This window comes from Papio anubis, chromosome 6, assembly GCF_008728515.1.
Source record: "Papio anubis isolate 15944 chromosome 6, Panubis1.0, whole genome shotgun sequence".
Lineage (NCBI taxonomy): Eukaryota > Metazoa > Chordata > Mammalia > Primates > Cercopithecidae > Papio > Papio anubis.
Window position 1 is genome coordinate 166,176,368 of NC_044981.1, and position 20,990 is coordinate 166,197,357.

At 43.0% G+C, this 20,990-nt stretch overlaps 1 protein-coding gene across 14 annotated transcripts in view; it reads right to left on the reverse strand.

The window, feature by feature from the left end:
* WDR27 (WD repeat domain 27) overlaps positions 1-20,990 on the reverse strand; it is a 240,763-nt gene that overhangs the window by 147,200 nt on the left and 72,573 nt on the right. For all 14 annotated transcript variants that reach the window (XM_009206433.4, XM_031667588.1, XM_017958482.3 and 11 more), the window contains one exon: positions 7,668-7,765. In XM_009206433.4, the coding sequence (XP_009204697.2) occupies positions 7,668-7,765 (98 nt within the window). The remainder of the gene's footprint in view (positions 1-7,667; positions 7,766-20,990) is intronic.

The following is a 20,990-nucleotide window of genomic DNA, read 5'->3' on the forward strand; positions in this document are numbered from 1 at the left end:
ACTGATCTTTGAAAATGGACAAAATCAACAATGGGGAAAGGACACCCTTTTTAATAAATAGCGCTGAAAAACTGGATAGCTATAGGCAAAAGAATGAAATTGGACCCCATATACAAAAATAAACTCAAGGTGGATTAAAGACTTAAGTGTAAAACCTGAAACTATGAAAATACTAAAAGAAAATCTAGAAAAAAACCCTTCCAGACGTCAGTCTAGGCAAAGAATTCATGACTAAGAACTCAAAACCAGAGGCAACAAAAACAAAAATAGACAAATATGACTTAATTAAACAAAAATAGTCTGCACAGAAAAATAAATAACCAACAGAGTTCATGGAAAACCTGCAGAATGGGGGAAAACTTGAAAACTGCATTTTACAGGGGACTAATATCCAAAATTTACAAGGAACTCAAACGACTCAACAAAAAATACCACAAATAATTCCATTAAAAAGTGGGCAAAGGACATGAATAGATATTTTTACTTTATTTAAAGTTCCGGGATACATGTGCAGGATGTGCAGGTTTGTTACACAGGTAAACATGTGCTATGGTGGTTTGCTGCACAGATCAACCCATCACCTACATATTAAGCCTCACAAGCATTAGGTATTTATCCTGATGCTCTTCCTCTCCACACCCCCCTGACAGGCCCCAGTGTGTGCTATTCCCCTCCCTGTGTCCATGTGTTCTCATTGTTCAGCTCCCACTTATAAGTGAGAACATGCAGTGTTTGGTTTTATGTTCCTGTGTTAGTTTGCTGAGAATAATGGCTTCCAGCTCCGTCCATGTCCCTGCAAAAAAACATGATCTTATTCCTTTTCATGGCTGCCTAGTATTCCATTGTGTATATGTACCACATTTTCTTTATCCTGTCTATCATTGATGGGCATCTGGGTTGATTCCATGTGTTTGCTATTGTGAATAGTGCTCAATGAACATATGCATGCATGTATCTTTACAATAGAATGATTTATATTCCTTTGGGTATATACCCAGTAATGGGAATGCTGGGTCACATCATATTTCTGGTTCTAGGTCTTTGAGGAAATGCCACATTGTCTTCCACAATGGTTGAACTAATGTACATTCCCACCAACAGTATAAAAGCGTTTTAAAAGAGGATATACAAATGGCCAGCAAGCACATGAAAAATGTTCAACATCACTAATCATCAGAGAAATTCAAATTAAAACCACAATGAGATTTCATCTTACACCAGTCAGAATGGTTATTACTAAAAAGACAAAAAGTAACAGATGCTGGCAAGGATGCAGAGAAAAGGGAAAGTTTATACACTGCGGATGGGAATGTAAATTAGTACAACCTCTATGCAAAGCAATGTGAAGATCTCTCAAAGGACTAAAAATATAACTACCATTCATTTCAGAAACTCCACTACTGGGTATCTACCCAAAGAAAAAGAAATCATTATTTCAAAAAGACACATGCACTCATATGTTTATTGCAACACTATTTACAATACCAAAGATAAGGCATAAATCTAAGTGCCCATTAACAGATGACTGAATAAAGAAAATGGAGTATATTTGCATGTGTATACACACACACACATATAATGTAATATTATTCAGCCATGAAAAAATGAAATCACGTCTTTTGCAGCACATGGATGGAAGCAGAGGGCATGATCTTAAGTGAAACAGCTCAGAATCAGAACGACAAATACCACGTGTTCCCACTTACGTGTGGGAGATAAATAATGTGTATACATGGACATACAGTATGAAACCACAGACACTGGAGACTCAGAAGGGTAGAGGGTGGGAAGGGGATGGAGGAAGAAAAATTATTTAATGGGTAGAATGCACATTATTTGGGTGATGGATACCTTAAAAACCCTGACTTCACTACTATAAATCTGACCATGTAACAAAATTACACTTGCACCTCCTAAATATATACAAATAAAAAAATATATAAATAAGCAATAATAACTAGAAAACGGATATTGCTAGCTGTTTGCTGAGTACTAAGAAGATGCCAGGAGTTAACTACACAGTCATGCATCACTTAATGCCAGGGATACATTCTGGGAAATATGTTGTTAGGCAATTTTGTCCCTGTGTGAATGTCACAGAGCATACTTACACGTACCTAGATGATGTAGACTACTACGCACCTACGCTGTGTGGTGTAGCCTATTGCTGCTAGGCTACACACATGTATAGCATACAACTGTACTAAGCAACTGTAACACAATGGTAATTCTTTGTGTATCTAAACAAAGAAAAGGCACAGTAAAAATATGGTATAAAAGAAAAATGAAATCTCCATACTGTTTTCCGTGGAACTAAAAATAGATTTCTTAAAGCACTAAAAGCAGATCTGGCATACAATCCAGCAATCTCACTACTGGGTATCTACCCAAAGGAAAATAAGTCATAATATCCCAAAGACACTGTGTGTGTATGTTTATTGCAGTACAATTCACAATTGCAAAGATATGGAACCAACCTAAGTGCCCATCGACCAATGTATTAGTCCATTTTCACGCTGCTGATAAAGACATACCCTAGACTGGGCAATTTACAAAAAAAAAAGAGGTTTAATTGGACTTACAGTTCCACGTGCCTGGGAAAGCCTCACCATCATGGCGGAAGGCAAGGAGGGGCAACCCCATCTTACATGAATGGCAGCAAGCAAAGACAGAATGAGGAAGAAACCCCTGATAAAACCGTCAGATCTCATGAGACTTATTCACTACCACAAGAACAGTATGGGGGAAACTGCCCACATGATTCAGTTATTTCCAACCAGGTCCCTCCCACAACACATGGGAGTTATGGGAGTTCAATTCAAGATGAGATTTGGGTGGGGACACAGCCAAACCATATCATTCCACCCATGGCCCTCCAAATCTCATGTCCTCACATTTCAAAACCAACCACGCCCTCCCAACAGTCCCCCAAAGTCTTAACTCATGTCAGCATTAACCCAAAAGTGCACAGTCCAAAGTCTCATCTGAGACAAGCCAAGTCCCTTCTGTCTATGAGCCTGGAAAACCAAAAGCTAGTTACTTTCTAGATACAATGGGGGTACAGGTATTGGGTAAATACAGCTGTTCCAAAAAGGAGAAACTGGCCAAAACGAAGGGGCTAGAGGCCCCATGCAAGTCTGAAATCCAGTGGGGCAGTCAAATCTTAAAGCTCCAAAATTATCTCCTTTGACACCAAGTCTCACATCCAGGCCACACTGATGTAAGAGCTGGGTTCCATGATTGTGGGCGGCTTTGTCCCTGTGGCTTTGTGAAGTATAACCTCCATCCAAGCTGCTTTCACAGGCTGGTGTTGAGTGTCTGCAGCCTTTCCATACTCATGGTGCGAGCTGTCGGTGGATCTATCATTCTGGGGTTTGGAGGACGGCAGCCCTCTTCTCACAGCTCCACTCGGCAGTGCCCCAGTAGGGACTCTGTGTGGGGGCTCTGACCCCACATTTCCCCTTTGCACGGGCCTAGCAGAGGTTCTCCAAGGGAGCCCCACCCCTGCAGAAAACATCTGCCTGGGCATCCAGGCGTTTCCACACATCTTCTGAAATCTAGGCAGAGGTTCCCAAACCTCAATTCTTGACTTCTGTGTATCTGCAGGCTCAGCACGACATGGAAGCTGCCAAGGATTGGGGCTTGCATCCCCGATGCATGGCATGAGCTCTACGCTGGCCCCTTTCAGCCATGGCTGGAGCGGCTGGGACACAGGGCACCAAGTCCCTAGGCTGCACACAGCTCAGGGATCCTGGGCCAGACCCATGAAACCACTTTTTCCTCTCAGACCTCTGGGTCTGTGATGGGAGGGGCTGCCGTGAGGACCTCTGGCATGTCCTGGGGACATTTTCCCATTGTCTTGGGGATTAACATTTGGCTCCTCATTACGTATGCAAATTTCTGTAGCCAGCTTGAATTTCTCCTCAGAAAATGGGATTTCTCTTTTCTATTGCATTGTCAGGCTGCAAATTTTTCAAACTTTTATGCCGTTTCCCTTTTAAAACTGAATGCCTTTAACAGCACCGAGTCACCTCTTAAACATTTTGCTGCTTAGAAATTTCTTCCACTAGATAACCTAAAACATCTCTCTCAAGTTCAAAGTTCCACAAATCTCTAGGGCAGGGGCAAAATGCCATCAGTCTCTTTCCTAAAACATAACAAAAGTCACCTTTGCTCCAGTTCCTAACAAGTCCTTCATCTCTATCTGAGACCACCTCAGCCTGGACCTTATTGTCCATATCGCTATCAGTATTTTGGGCAAAGCCATTCAACAAGTCTCTAAGAACTTCCAAACTTTCCCACATTTCCCTGTCCTCTGAGCCCTCCAAACTGTTCCAGCTTCTGCCTGTTACCCAGTTCCAAAGTCGCTTCCACATTTTTGGGTATCTTCTCAGCAGCACCACACTCTACTGGTACCGATTTACTGTATTAGTCTGTTTTTGTGCTGCTGATAAAGACATACCCGAGACTGGGCAATTTACAAAAGAAAGAGGTTTAACTGGACTACAGTTCCATGTGGCTGGGGAAGCCTCACAATCATGGTGGAAGGCAAGGAGGGGCAAATCCCGTCTTACATGGATGGCAGCAGGCAAAGAGAGAATGAGGAAGACACAAAAGCAGAAACCCCTGATAAAACCATCAGATCTCATGAGACTTATTCACTACCACCAGAACAGTATGGGGGAAACTGCCCCCATGATTTAATTATCTCCCACTGGGTCCCTCCCACAATACGTGGGAATTACGGGAGTACAATTCTAGATGAGATTTGGGTGGGGACACAGCCAAACCATATCAACCAATGAGTGAAAAAAGAAAAAGTGGTATATAGACACCATAAAATACTACTACTCAGCCATAAAAAAGAACAAAAGAATGTCTTTTACAGCAGCTTGGATGGAGCTGGAGGTCATTATTTTAAGTGAAGTAACTCAGAAATGAAAAACCTAATACCTTATGTTCTTACTTATACATGAGAGCTAAGTATGAGTACACAAAGGCATACAGAGTGGTATGATTGACTTTGGAGACTCATAAGGGGGAGGGTGGGAGGTGGGAGAGGAATAAAAAAATGACATATTAGGTACAATGTATAGACTCAGGTGGCAGGTGCACTAAAACCTTAGACTTCACTACTATACAATTCATTCATGTAACCAAAAGCCACTTGTACCCCAAAAGCTATTGAGATAAAAAAAATTAAATAACATAAAAGATTAAAAAGGGTGCACCTGTATAGGGTCCTTGCCATGAATGGAGCTTGCAGGACTGGAAGTTGCTCCGAGCAAGTCACTGAGCAAGAGGTGAGTAAATGTGAAGGTCAAGGGCATGACCATAACTGCTATAGATGTTATAAACACTGGACACTTAGGCTACACCAAATTTATTTTCAAATATTTTTATTTCCTCAGTAATAAATTAACATTAGTTTACTGTAACTTTTTTACTTTATAAACTGTTTTTTTTTTTTTTTTTTTTTTTGGAGACAGAGTCTCACTCTGTCAGCCAGGCTGGAGTGCAGTGATGCAATTTTGGCTCACTGCAACCTCTGCCTCCCAGGTTCCAGTGATTCTACTGACTCATCCTCCCGGGTAGATGGGATTACAGGTGCACACCACCACACCTGGATAATTATTATATTTTTAGTAGAGAGGGGTTTCATCATGTTGCCCAGGCTGGTCTCAAACTCCTGACCTCAGGTGATCCGCCTACCTCTGCCTCCCAAAGCTAGTATCACTTAGCTTAAAACACAAATGCATTGTACAGCTGTACAAAAATATTTTATTTCTTTATATTCTTATTCGACATGCTTTTTTCTATTTTGAACTTTTTTTACTTTTTAAACGTTTTTGTTAAAAACTAAGACATAAACACACACATTAGCCTAGGCCTGCATGGAGTCAGGATCATCAACATCACTGTCTTCCCCTCCACATCTTGTCCCACTGGAAGGTCTTCAGGGGCAGTGACAGGCATGGAGCTGTCATCTCCCTGTGATAACAATGTTTTGGCCAGGTGCAGTGGCTCACACCTGTAATCCCAGCAATTTGGGAGGCTGAGGCAGGTGGATCACTCGAGGTCAGGAGTTCAAGACCAACCTAGCCAACAATGGTGAAAACCCGTCTCTACTAAAAATACAAAAATTAGCTGGGTGTGATGGTGTATGCCTATAGTCCCAGCTACTTGGGAGGCTGAGGCATGAGAATGGCTTGAACCCGGGAGGCAGAGGTTGCAGTGAGCTGAGATTATGCCACTGCACTCCAACCTGGGTGACAGAGCAAGACTCCATCTCAAAAAAATCAAACAAACAAAAAATGAGCTGGGCATGGTGGCATTTCTGCCTGTAAACCCAGCAGCTCTGGAGGCTTAGGCAAGACAATTCCTTGAGCTCGGGGTAGGTAGTGCCAAAGGGCGTTGCTGTGAGCGGGAGACCACAACACGTACCAGCCTGCGACAGAGTGAGACTCTGTCTAAAAATTTAAAAAGCAGGTCAGCGTGCCCAAGCCTGTAATCCCAGCACTTTGGGAGGCGCTGAGACGTGGGCGGATCAATGCAGGTCGGAGATCGAGACCATCCTGGCTAACATGGTGAAACCCCGCCTCTATTAAGAAATACAAAAACTAGCCGGGCGAGGTGCTGCCTGTAGTCCCAGCTACCTCGGGGAGGCTGAGGCCGAGAATGGCGGCAAAGTGGAACCCGAGGCAGGCCAGTGAGCTGGTCCACTGCACCCAGCCTCAGAGCTGGTGACTCCGCTCAAAAAAGCAATGTCTTCTTCAGGACAGCTCCTGCAGGACCTGCCTGAGACTGCTTTATAGTTAATTTTTTTTATAAGTAGAAGGAATGCACTCTAAAATCATGATAAAAAGTAATCAAGCAAATACTAAACAAAAAGAATTTTTCAGCTCAATCATAATCTTATGCCACCAGCAATGTGATAAGGTCAGTCATTGGTTAAGACGTCCTCATGTGCAACACGATTGCTCATACAAATTCTCATCACGAATTTGAAATAATAATAGTCAACAAACCTGCCTATAAGTTTTACTATTGCATTCAAAAATAAACAACAAATATAGTTATATCAAGAATTCCTATCCTAAAAGATTTGTAAATATTTTGCTGATAAAACTAAGGTGCTTTCTAACTTTTATAAAATGCATTTTCAAAGTCTACCAAAGCACCTAAAATATACATGACGTGAAATGAGAAGTAATTTACTTAACGATAGTATATCTAAGGAAATGCCCTCCCACCTGTGACCTGAGGAGGTAGGAAAAGGAGAGTCAGGCACCGCTGGCCCTGCGTTACGGGGGTGCTCGGCGCCTCGTGGGTGGCACACAAAGGAGATGGGAACACACTTGGGACAGAGAGCAGTAATCACACCATATGGTAACTGTGGTTTAGGAGATTCCAATGTCTCCCTCAACATCGCTGACCCACAGGAAGGGCCTGGTATTACTCTCCTAAGCCACATATAGCAGAGAGAACAGCACCTAGTGCTTCACCCTTCCAAAGTAAGAGCTACCTTTTCTGTGCATAAATCAGTCTTAGAATAATCAGTGTACACAGATTAACCACAACCTCATCACATTTGGAAAAGAAATCAGATTGAGCTTACATCTCTTGAGCTCCCCACCCCCGCAGTGCAGGGCGCAGGACAGCCTTACCTCAGGGTTCTCAGGTCCCACAGTCTCATTCCATCGCCAATGGCCGTGGTCAGGAAGAGGTTATAAGCCTGAGGCTGTTGGGTTGTAAATGATGAACCCTATAATTGTAAGGGGGAAATCAAGATGCACTTTCAAAGGTTGAGTTAATAAGCATTATGCTAATGACATCTCATAATAGCTGATTCTCAAGTAAGATATTAACACAAAGTTTTTTTCTTATTTGTAACAATTTCAGAATTGGACTCCAAAAACTTCTAAATAAAGTAGTTAATGAAGGTATATTTTGACCTAGAGAATTATTGATGTGGGTTCTCTTTATGTGTAATGCCACTGAGAGTTACAGAAGTACAAAATGGTCAAAGATCAAAAGACCAAGATAGTAACACATCAAAATTCATGTTTAGAGTATAGACCATAAGCCATATTCAATAAATCATCTGAAAGACGCCCCTCAACAAAGCACTTAAAGTTAAGGTGAGTTTTTTATCTGCCAATTATCAACCGCTAAACTACACTGAGCAGGCTCCTGCGATGACGATGTGGGTGAGCTCCCACAGGGTGTCGAGTCCCAGCCCTGACTCTGACTCGCTCCTCTTTCCCTGTGCTGCTATCAGAAGCAATTCTCACTAAGTGGAACTGAACTCAACTCCATCTACAGAACCATTTGGCACAAAACATCACCTAAACACATTGTGATAAACAATGATTTCCATCCTCCTTCTAGGTCAAGAATATTAAAAATATTAAGACAAATTTCATGAAGGATAGATGTGCCTACAAGTCATCCTTCATTTGCAAACAGAAAATAAAGGCTTACTAAGTTCAGTAATAACAAACTAATAATAATTCAAGGCCAGGTGCAGTGGCTCACACCTGTAATCCCAGCACTTTGGGAGGCCAAGGCAGGCAGATCATCTGAGGTCAGGAAAATTTGAGACTAGCCTGGTCAACATGGTGAAATCCGTCTCTATAAAAATACAAAAGTTTAGCCAGGCATGGTGGTGTGTGCCTGTAATCCCAGCTACTTGGGAGACTGAGGCGGGGAAATCCCTTCAACTTGGGAGGTGAAAGTTACAGTGAGGCAAGATTGCATCACTGCACTCCAGCCTGGGAGACAGAGTGAGACTCCATCTCAAGAAAAAAAAAAAAGAAAAGAAAAGAAACAAAGCTGTAATACGTATTTTAAAATAATAATTCACACTAATAATTGAGCAGGCATTCAACAGATATTTACAGATCATCTACTGAATGCTGGTGTTACATGAGGTACTTTGAGCATAAAAAGAAGAAAATGTAGGCTTAGTTTAACGAAAAGACAGAGAAGATAATGGCACTGAAAACACCTGACAGCAGTTGCTAGTATACATAGGCTAAAGAGTAAAAAACTGGGCCAGGCTCTGTGGCTCACACCTGTAATCCCAGTACTTTGGGAGGCCGAGGCGGGCTGATCACGAGGTCAGGAGATCGAGACCATCCTGGCTAACACAGTGAAACCCCGTCTCTACTGAAAATACAAAAAAAATTAGCCGGGCATGGTGGCAGGTGCCTGTAGTCCCAGCGACTTGGGAGGCTGAGGCAAGAGAATGGCGTGAACCATTCTCTTGGGAGGCGGAGCTTGCAGTGAGCCAAGACAGCGCCACCGCACTCCAGCCTGGGCAACACAGTGAGACTCCGTGTCAAAAAAAAAAAGTAAAAAACTGAACAGAATAGAAACAATACGTAATGACCAAACCTTTCAAGAGAAAAGGTAAACTTTTAAAAAATGTGTTCAATCCAATAGAGGGTGAGGAAGAAGAAATAAAGAACCAAAGAAAATTCAGGATTAGTAGAAAGCAAAGAAATAAAAAATGTGGAAGAGGAAGCACAAAATGATACCAAATATATGAATAATCATAATCGCAAACAGACTAAACTCAACAAGGAAAAGAGAGATAATATTAGGCTGGATTTCATTATTATCATTATTGTTATTATTTCACTTTTATTTCAGGTTCAGGGGTACATGTGCAAGTTTGTTATTAGGTAAAGTTGTGGCACAGGGGTTTGTTGTACAGATTATGTCATCACCCAGATACTTAGCCTGGTACCAACAGCTATGTTTTCTGCTCCTCTCCCTCCTCCCATCCTCCACCCTCAAGTAGACCCCATTGTCTGTTGTTCCCTTCTTTGTGTTCATGAGTTCTCATCATTTAGCTCAAAATAGCACAGTATTGATGATAAAGCCACATACTTATGACCATCTGATATTCAACAAAGCCGACAAAAACAAGCAATGGGGAAAGGGCTCCCTGTTCAATAAATGGTGCTGGGATAACTGGCTACACGTGCAGAAGGTTGAAACTGGACCCCTTCCTCACACCATATACAAAAATCAACTCAAGATGGATTACAGACTTAAATGTAAAACCCAAAACTATAAAAACCCTGGAAGACAACCTAGGCAATACCATCCTAGACACAGCAACTGGCAAAGATTTCATGACAAAGACACGAAAAGCAATTGCAACAAAAGCAAAAATTGACAAGTGGGATCTATTTAAACTTTAGAGCTTCTGCACAGCAAAATAAAGTATCAACAGAGTAAACAGACAACCTACAGAATGGGAGAAAATATGTGCAAACTATGCATCTAATAAAGATCTAATATCCAGCATCTATAAGGAACTTAGGCTGCATTTTAAGAAAAATTCCGAAAACTTAATTAAAAAAAAAAAAAGTTGAAAGTGAAAGGTGGGGCTCAACCAGCACATGAGAACTCTAAGGAGGCAAGATGATATAAGCACTAGAAAAAACAAAAAACAAACAAAAAAAATAAAAACAAAAAAAAAAGATAAAAGGTAAAGAAAGCCTCATTAGAAACAGTTTCTCCAAGAAAATGATAAAAGAAATAACTGCACATGAAAATATAAGAAGGATGAACTTAAATATCCCTAATAACATGCCCTTCTAATACACAAAGCAAAAGTCAACAGAATCACAAGAAGAAAGTAGCTGGGCATGGTGGCATGGTGTAATCTCAACACTTTGGGAGGCCGAGGTGGGCAGATCACGAGGTCAAGAGATGGAGACCATCCTGGCCAATGTGGTGAAACTCTGTCTGTCTCTACTAAAAGTACAAAAATTAGCCAGGTGTGGTGGTGTGCGCCTGTAATCCCAGCTACTCAGGAGGCTGAGGCAGGAGAATCGCTTGAACCCAGGAGGCGGAGGTTGCAGTGAGCTACAACCATGCCACTGTACTCCAGCCTGGTGACAGAGCAAGACTCCGTCTCAAAAAAAAAGAAGAAACTGACAAGATTACAACCATAATTATAGATTTTAACACATCTCTCAGTAATTAAAAAAATCAAGCAACAAGAAAATAGGAAGACCCGAACAATTTAAACACAATTAACAAGGGTGAGTCAATGAATATCTGGGCAAACGTACCAAATCGTCAGCAAAACCACATTTTTCTCACACACCTATGTAATATTAAAAACAAACCATAGAGTCCAGCTTCTCGATAGATAAAAAATCTCAAAGATACCAAGAAAATCCATACTATATATGGAGAGTTCATGCTCTGAACACAATGCTGTAAAATTAGAAACCAATAACAAAAAGGATGACCAAAAATTAACTCGTGGAAATCTAAAAGCATCCATCAAAAGCTTGGGTTGGAAAACATCATAATAAACATGAAGAAAGTATTTAGTGCCAAGATAATAAAAATAGTGCATGCCCAAGCTGGTAAAGTGCAATGTCAGCATGAAAAATCAAGCAACAGGGAGACCACGTGTAAGAAGCTAGTAGAGGCTAGCACTAGGCTTAACAATGCACAACACTGCTGAAGCAGCGTCCTTGTCTGGGATCAATACCCAGGGTTTGTTGCCTAGCACCAAGATTAAAGACACAGACACAAACCAGCAGCAAGTTTAGGAGTAAAGGTTTCATAGGCCAAATAAAAAAAAGAGAGAGAGGTGTCCCAAAGGGAAAAGCCAGCCTGTGGTGGACTGTGCCAGATTTTACAGGCAGGCTTGAGGAGGCGGTGGCTGATATATGGAGGGCCCACAGATTGGTTCCATCAAGTGTGACTTTTACATGGTAGGCAGGGAAGGCTGGTTGTCCCACCCTAATCCTTTTTTTGAGATGGAGTTTCACTCTTGTTGTTCATGGCTGGAGCGCAATGGCATGATCTAAGCTCACTGCAACCTTCTCCTCCCCAGTTCAAGCAACTCTCCTGCCTCAGCCTCCCAAATAGCTGGGATTACAGGGGCATGCCACCACGCCAGGCTAATTTTTGTATTTTTGGTAAAAACCGGGTTTCACCATGTTGGCCAGGCTGGTCTCAAACTCCTGACCTCAGGTGATCCGCCCACCTCGGCGTCCCAAAGTGCTGGGATTACAGGCATGAGCCACTGCGCCCAGCCGCCCCACCCTAATCTTATTAGGCAAATGGACTTTCTGCTTGGCCAGCGCCATCTTGCCTGCTCCTTACTGTACACGTGGCTGGCAGAAAAGAGAAGATGGAGCCACCATTTTCAACATGTCTATTCCCACGTAGCCTTTTCCTATTGGCACAACTGCCGGCATTCGCCTGTACAAGCTTCTAGCTTGTTTGTCTATGTCTGCAGCTCGGTTTTACAGCCTGTTCTCTGTTAGAATGGCCGGGCGCGGTGGCTCAAGCCTGTAATCCTAGCACTTTGGGAGGCCGAGACGGGCGGATCACGAGGTCCGGAGATCGAGACCATCCTGGGTAACACAGTGAAACCCCGTCTCAAAAAAAAAAAAAAAAAAGAAAAGAAAATGATTTGGGGCTGCTTTCATTAACAGGAAACCCTTAGGGAGGATTCCTGTAACCTCATTATCTGCCTAAGTAATTTCTTCTTAACTCCTGTGTCATTGCTTTCGAATGGGTACTAGGGAAAGACCCATACGAAATTCAGTAGTGGTTATCAGAGAAGAAGAAAAGGGAGGGATGTGGTAGGGTTTTCTCTGTATCAATAATCATTTCATGTCTTTTGAAAAAATACAGCAAGATCTAAAACTAATGAAGCAAAATAATGTAAGCGACTATTCCTGAAATCTAGAATCATGTGTAATAAAATTATTTCATTAAAAAAGCTGTTCAAACTTGAACACATTGTTTTTAAATTCAAATTAGCTGTCTAGTATTATGTATTTACATCACAAAATAGTACATGTTTTATTCAGAGGCAGGCAAAGAGTAAGTATCCTGTCAAGTTTTAAAAATATATAAAGTATCTACACCTGCTATGACTTTAAGGATATCAATAAATCATAAAACACGTATGTATTTTCATTTTTTAAATGAGCCATTTAATAATATAACACATAAAACAGGAAAATATGACCATCACTTTTTGATGTATTTGGCACTCTTCATACAATACTAAAATGAATTTAAAATTCCTTTTGTCCAGCAGGATTAAGAGAACTATAGGAGTAATTTCTCAGATCATTTTAATGGTAGTGCACTAGGATGACTGCAAAAAAATAAAAAACCCATTATTGATGTATGACTAATATGGCTGAGCTGGTTACTAAGCTTAGAAGAAATTAGAAATGCCCTATTTTATATTTTAGTGGAAATACAGCATTTGGGCCAATCATAATTTCTGCTTCTCCTGTATTTGGACTTGCAGGATGACAGTTCGTGAGTGGCAGCCCCCACATGGCTGTGGTTAGTTTGATGTACATTGTGCAACTGAACAAAAATGTAAGACAAGTTTTTTTAAAAAAGCTATTAAAACATAGTGTAAACCTCTGTAACCTTATACTCTTTCCCTTTCATTCCATCAGATACCATTCAGATAGTTATTTTCAGGAAGTAAAACCTCTAATTTTCCCATAAAAAACCTCAGAACTATTTTTCTTAATATAACACCTCTCATCCAAGAGTACACCACAATGATTCACAAAATATTACAATCCTTACTGAAAGACCACATAGATTTGAGAAGATTCAGGCTACTGTATAGTCACTGCTCAAGCTGTGACAAAATGTAGACATTTTAAGCAGTTTCCTAAAGCAAAGACACTAAACCTCTTAAAAAGCTAAGATTTTAAAAGAGAGGAACTCTCCTTGAATTGGGAAATTAGACGGACACTATGTCATTCCAGGAACAAAGCGAGGCGAATCTACACAACAATGGTTCTTCACAAGGCCAATTTGTAAAAAGTCTTCACCACAGCACTTGGAATGAAATATCCTATGTGCCTCCACAGAAAGAGTAAAACTGTGTAAAATATTGAAAGAAATTTATTCTGGGCCAAGTACGAGTGACCATGGCCCATGACACAGCCCCCAGGAGATCCTCAGAACATGTGGCCAAGGTGGTCGGGCGCAGCTTGGTTTCATACATTTTAGGGAGCCATGAGACATTAATCAAACACATTTCAGAAATACATTGGTTTCCCACCTGGGAAAGGCAGGAAAACTCAAAGTGGGGGCTTCCAGGCTCTAGGCAAAAGTAAACATTTTCTGGTTGACAATTGGTTGAGTTTGTCTTAAGACCTGGGTTCAATAGAAAGGAAATATTTGGGTTAAGATACAAGATTGTGGAGACCAAGGTTCTTTTGAATCTCATAGTGGCTGCCCTTAGAGACAATAAGTGGCAAATGTTTCCTATTCAGACCTTTAAAAGGTGCTAGACTCTTAATCTCTTTAGGATTGGGAGGGCCTGGAAGAAAGCGGTCTAGCTATGTGAACAGAGATTCTTCCTAGATGCACGTTTTCCCCCACAAAGCACAGATTTGCAGGGCCATTTCAAGATATGGCAAAGACACGTTTTGGAGTAAAATATTTTGATTTTCTTCCTTGTCTTGTTATGCCAGAGTCAGGTTGGAAAGTCAGTCATGATATATAGGGTTAAATAAAACCCATCTGATGAGAATTGATGGTTTGTAGAGCATGACTCCCCAGACCCCTTAATCAGAGCTTAGTCCTCACCCTTTTAGGACACAGTTTACCTGCAGGGATGCTGTCTCAGGCAGCCAGTTTGTCCAGATGTCCATCAGGAATGGGACAAGAAAATGAATCTTGGGACCCTGAAATCACTAAGCCAAGGGAAAAGTCAAGCTGGGAACTGCCTCAGGGAAACCTGCCTCCCATTCTATTCCTAAATAAGATAGCTACAAAGATAAGAAGCTACAGACCTCCCTCACAATTTGCCCACCAGGAAACTCCTTGTGGGTAAAGGACAGACAGAACTCAGACATCCCTCTGAGGCTTCCCTGAGACAAATGCAGATCTGATTGCTTCCCCTCCCCTATTGTTTATGTAAAAATGATGATTCACTGAGCCAGACTAAATTGTGTATTCAGTGGAAGGCTGATCAGGGACTCAAAATAATGTAACCTTTTGCCTCTTATCTACTCATGACCTGGAAGCCCTGGCCTCAAATCCCACTTTACCTGACTGAACCAAGGTACATGTTACACATATTGATTGATGTCTCATGTCTCCCTAAAATGTATAAAACCAAGCAGTGCCCCGACCACCATCGTCAGGACCTCCTGATGCTATGTCCTGGGTGCATCCTTATCCTTGGTGAAATAAACTTTCTGAACTGACTGAAACCTTAGATATTTTGAGTTAACAAGAGCCTCGAGGTCCACCGCTCCACCGGTTTCACTACACAGCCCACCTCCTGCACTCTGCTCCTCCAGACATAGACCTGGCGCCCTTCCCTGTGTCATGAACCTGCTGCTCCAGTTACCTGGTCAGCACAGAGTACCCGACCTTGTGTAATACACATGTTCCTTTGTAAGAAAATACATTCCTCCAGCACAAGGACCTGCCCTCTCTTCATTCATCTAACTCTTCATTCATGGGACACTGCCGAGCGCACAGTAGCAGCTAATAGATATTTTAAATGTACTAATTAATAGCACTTTAATGAATACTATAATTAAAAGCACATATACATATGCATACACATTCATGCACAGATATACATACGTACACCCATGCATGCTCGCATATACATATACACACGGACGCACACATATAAATACCCACAGACGCATTCACACATATACATACGCACACATGCAGGCATGCATATACATACCACACACGCATTAATGCATATACATATGCACACATGTGCATCACGCATACACACACACGGACGCACACATATAAATACCCACAGACGCATTCACACATATACATACGCACACATGCATGCATGCATATACATACCACACACGCATTAATGCATATACATATGCACACATGGACGCCTGCATATACTCACACATGCATTCATGCATATACATCTGCACACATGCATTCACCCATATACACATGCACACATGCACGCATGCATATACATATGCACACACGTGCATTCACACATATACACATGCACACATGCACGCACGCATATACATACCCACATTCATGCATACACATACACATGCACATACATATACATACACATGCATGCACGCATATACCCACACACATTCATGCATATACATATGCACACACATGCATTCACGCATATACATACACACATATTCACACATATACATACACACACATACACACATATACATACACACATGCATGTATACATATACATACCCACACATGCATTCACGCATATACACACACACGTATTCACATATATACATATGCACACACACAGGCATTCACACACAGGAACATATACATGAACATACATACACATCATGAAAGGAAGATAAATCTCCAGGCCCCCACATCATAAGCTAAAGGGAAAAGTCAAGCTGGCAACTGCTTAGGGCCAACCTGCCTCCCATCCTATTCAAAGTCACCCCTCTGCTCACTGAGAGAAATGCATATCTGATTGTCTCCTTTGCAGAAGCTCATCAGAAACGCAATAGAAGGCAACCATTTGTCCCTTATCTGCCCAGGACCTGGAGGTCCCCTCCCTGATTTGTGTCTTCCTGCCTTTGCTTCGAGTTGTCCCACCTTTCCAGACGAACCGATGTTCATCTCATGTATGTTGATTTATGTCTCATGTCTCCCTAGAATGTGTAAAACCAAACTGGGCTCCGACCACCTCAGGCACATGTCATCAGGGTGCCCATTCTCAACCTGCGCAAAATAAACTTTCTAAATTAATTGAGACCTGCCTCAGATGTTTGGGGCTCACACACACGCACATACAAACCAAATTCAAGGTGGGAGGAAATGAGCCGTGATATATTTAACTGTTATTAGGAACAGGTATTGAATTAAGAGTTCAGCCCAAAGCCAGACTGTTAACACTTTACTCTTCGTGGCCATTTCACTGAATGTTTATAGAAAAAAGAGAACCACTTGGAAAACAATATGAATAAAACAATCTCCAAAAAGAGATGAAGAAATGACTGAAAATAAAGTTTAACATAAAATCTATTATTCATTATTTTTACCAGAGCTATAAAAACAGGAAATTTTTTAAAGAAGTTACCATGTCCCTCCTCAAGAGAGCACTGCAGGGTTTTGACACGGGAGAAATGTCCCAGTGAAACAGCCATTGCAAAATTACAACTGAGACAGTGAAAGAAACCTAGCCTAACCAACTCTATCTTGCTTCTAACCTCCAAGCTGTCCTTTTCATTCCTGGGCTGAGGCCAAACTAACTTAGGAGAAACTTAGTTTATAGTTCAACTTTGAAACAAAGATGGTAACAACCCTTTCCCAAAACAAAGCCCCTTCTTGCCTGGGGACTAGACTGCCTTTGTAAGACCTACAGATTAGCTCAGATTAGGAATTATGGTTTAGGAGTAACGTAGCCGGAGGCTACAAGATTCTGACCATCCCCGCCCCACCCCCCACCACCCAAAATTGCTCCTGGGGATAACATCACTATTGTAAAAGCTAAGATCAGTGCTTCAGATACTTTGCAGACCCTGCACTGAAGGGATCAGCTGGTACCCCACCCCATCAAGAAACTGGTTCAGCTGGTCCTGCAGCCCCCACCCAGGAACTGACTCAGCACAAGAGGACAGCTTCGACTCCTGATGATCTCACCTCTGACCTGACCAATCAGAACTCGTGATTCACTGACCCCACCCACCCACCAAATTATCCTTAAAAACTCCCATCCCCAGATTCTTGGGGAGACTGATTGGAGTACTAATAAAACTCCACGTCCCATACAGCCGGCTCTGTGTGAATTACCCTTTCTCTATTGCAATTCCCCTGTCTTGATCAACTGGCTCTATCTAGGCAGCAGACAAGGTGAACCGTTGGGCAGTTACCCCAGTGGCTCGGCTGTGGCCCTCAGCCAGTGACAGCACCACTCACAGGGCCCCCAGGCTCCGTGCAGAAGTCACAGCCTGCACACCCACTCACATGCAGAGACAGCGAGGGTCCAGCCGGGGTGCCAGAGAGAACCATGCTGGGGGAGGATCAACAACCCACATCTGGGATGAATTATTCTGAACCACTTAGAAGAAAAACTGGTCATTTACTTATTTTGTATTTAATTGACCCATAATAACTGCACATATTTTGGGGGTACAGCGTGGTGTTTTGATACACACACACGTGTGAGGCCCCAATCGTGGGATTCAGCACATTGAAAACTCCTCCCAATGGCCACTCAGTGCCAACCTCGGCCTGGGTTTCCTCACACTGGCTGAGGGCATGCTTCTCTAGGTCATCGTAAATGAGCCTATGAGTGCCACAGCCTGAGCAAAAAGAAAGTAAACACAAACAGCAAAAACAGCAAACAGGCAGCCACCCACAAGGTGTGGTGAGCACCAGACACAGAGGATCACGGACAAGGGGCCCTGGAGACACCACGTGCAGCATGTGGCCTCAGGTGTGAGGCATCAGGCGTGTGGCATCAGGCGTGCGGCATCAGGTGTGCGGCATCAGGTGTGTTGCATCAGGTGTGTGGCATCAGGTGTGCAGCATCAGGTGTGCGGCATCAGGTGTGTGGCGTCAGGTGTGCAGTGTCAGGTGTGTGGCGTCAGGTGTGCGGCGTCAGGTGTGCAGTGTCAGGTGTGTGGCGTCAGGTGCGCGGTGGATCTGAGGACAAAGAACACCCACAAGAACCTTCCAGATGTGCAAAAGGAGATTCGAAGCTCACCACAGTGCAGCCCCTCACGCACCTCTCTCAAGCTCGAGGGACTTAGCGAATGAAACGTTCGGGTCCACTCGGAACTCCTTAGGGAGCCAGAGGGAGGCTGGGCTGTGCCCTGGTGCCATCCCCCATCCCCCTCAGCCCAGCCAGGGACATACAGGACCTAAATCGAAAACGGCCACCAACCATTTCCAGGGAGCCAGGTGACCTGCCAAGTTCTCTAATAACTAAAGAAAACTTCACTAATTTGATTAGAAATAAAAAGGATAAAGTAACCAATTTAATTAACTAACTTTCCCATGAGAGTCTGACAACCACCAAGAAGAGAGCTCAGCCGACCGTCAACTACAGAGCCCTGGCTGTGGCCTGTGACGGATGCCGGACCCACGACACACGTGAGCCACGGCCATGCAACCCCATGGGATGAAAAATTCGAGACGTGTGTCCATGCAGCCCCAGGTAGATGGCATGAGGCCAGGAACACGAGTTCCACTGAGTCAGAGCACGGGGAGTACAAGAGCAGCCGTCCCACATCCTGGCTGGGCGGCCAACGGTAGCAGACTTCACCCTCAGGGCCCGGCCCATCCACCGAGGGGACCTGTCACCAGGTAACGGGGCAGGGACCGTCCTTACGGAGGGTGAGCATGGGGTTCTCATTCAGACGCAACTCCTGACTGCCGCAGGCCTCAGGGAGGAGATCTGCCTGAGCAGAGACCACCGCAAGTCCACGCCTGCTTCCTTGTCCTTCCTTCCCGGGGGGACTGACTTTAGAGGCCCTGATGGTTCAGCCTAGAGTTAGCAAGAGACCCTACAAGCAGGGGGCCCAGAGCCTGTCGACAACTGAAGGCTGAACACACAGGCTGTAGAGCCAATTCATAGAATTTCCACAAAAATGAAACTCATTTTGACTTTTAACATCTAATGAGACCAATGGAATATTAATACATAAATAAGGATGGTCTCGGTTAGCTCACTGAAGTTTTCTTGTCCCTGACACAGTGGAGCAGCGGGTTTGGAAACACTTGCCCAAGAGCAGGATGAAGTGTGGGGTTCACACCCTCTCAGTGGCTCCAGAACAACGATGCCGTCAGGCCGGGATGACTTTCCCGCTGCCGTGTCTAGTGGTTTACCGGAAATACCGAAACAGCACTTACCAGTCTAAAGTTTATTTAGTAATAATAGTTTTAAAGGTTTTTTTGAGTCAAGAATGTAGGAAAATAAAAAGCCATCTGATGCTCCAATGAGTAAGTGTATGACAGTACCTACAGATGCTTTCTATGAATTATCTCCTACTATTTACAGAAAGCACATCCTCCTCCTTCAAATGCTTGTTAAAGTTTTCCTCTCCTTTTTTTTTTTTTTATTTTAGAGACAGAGTCTGGCTCTGTCACCCAGGCTGGATGCAATGGCGTGATCTCAGCTCACTGCAACCTCCGCCTCCCAGGTTCAAGTGATTCTCCTGCCTCAGCTTCCCAAGTAGCTGGGATTACAGGTGCACACCACCACGCCTGGCTGATTTCTGTATTTTTAGTAGAGACAGGGTTCACTATGTTGGTCAGGCCGATCTCGAACTCCTGACCTCATGATCCATCCGCCTCGGCCTCCCAAAGTGCTGGGATTGCAGGTGTGAGCCACCCTGCCCAGCCCACTCTGATTTTTTTTATCTTGCCCAAATCTGGGGAGTCATGCTCTACAAACCATCAATTCTCACCAGATGGGTTTTACTTAACCCTATATATCATGATGACTGACTTTCCAACCTGACTCTGACATAATACTATGAGACAAGGAAGAAGATCCAAATATTTTACCCTAAAACATGTTTCTTTGCCATATCTTGAAACGGCCCTGCAAAGCTGTCCTTTGTGGGGGAAAATGTGCATCTGGGAAGAATCTCTGTTCACATAGCTAGATTGCTTTCTTCCAGGCCCTCCCAATCCTAAAGAGATTAAGAGTCTAGCACCTTTTAAAGGTCTGAATAGGAAACATTTGTCACCTATTGTCTCTAAGGGCAGCCACTATGAGACTTCAAAAGAATATTGGTCTCCACAATCTTGTATCTTAACCTGAACATTTCTTTTCTACTGAACCCAGGTCTTCAGAGAAACTCAACCAATTGTCAACCAGAAAATGTTTGCATTTACCTAGAGCCTGGAAGCACCCCCTACACCCACCAGCTTTGAGTTGTTCCCCCTTTCTGGACTAAACTCATGTATTTCTGAAATGTATTTGATTGATGTCTCCTGCCTCC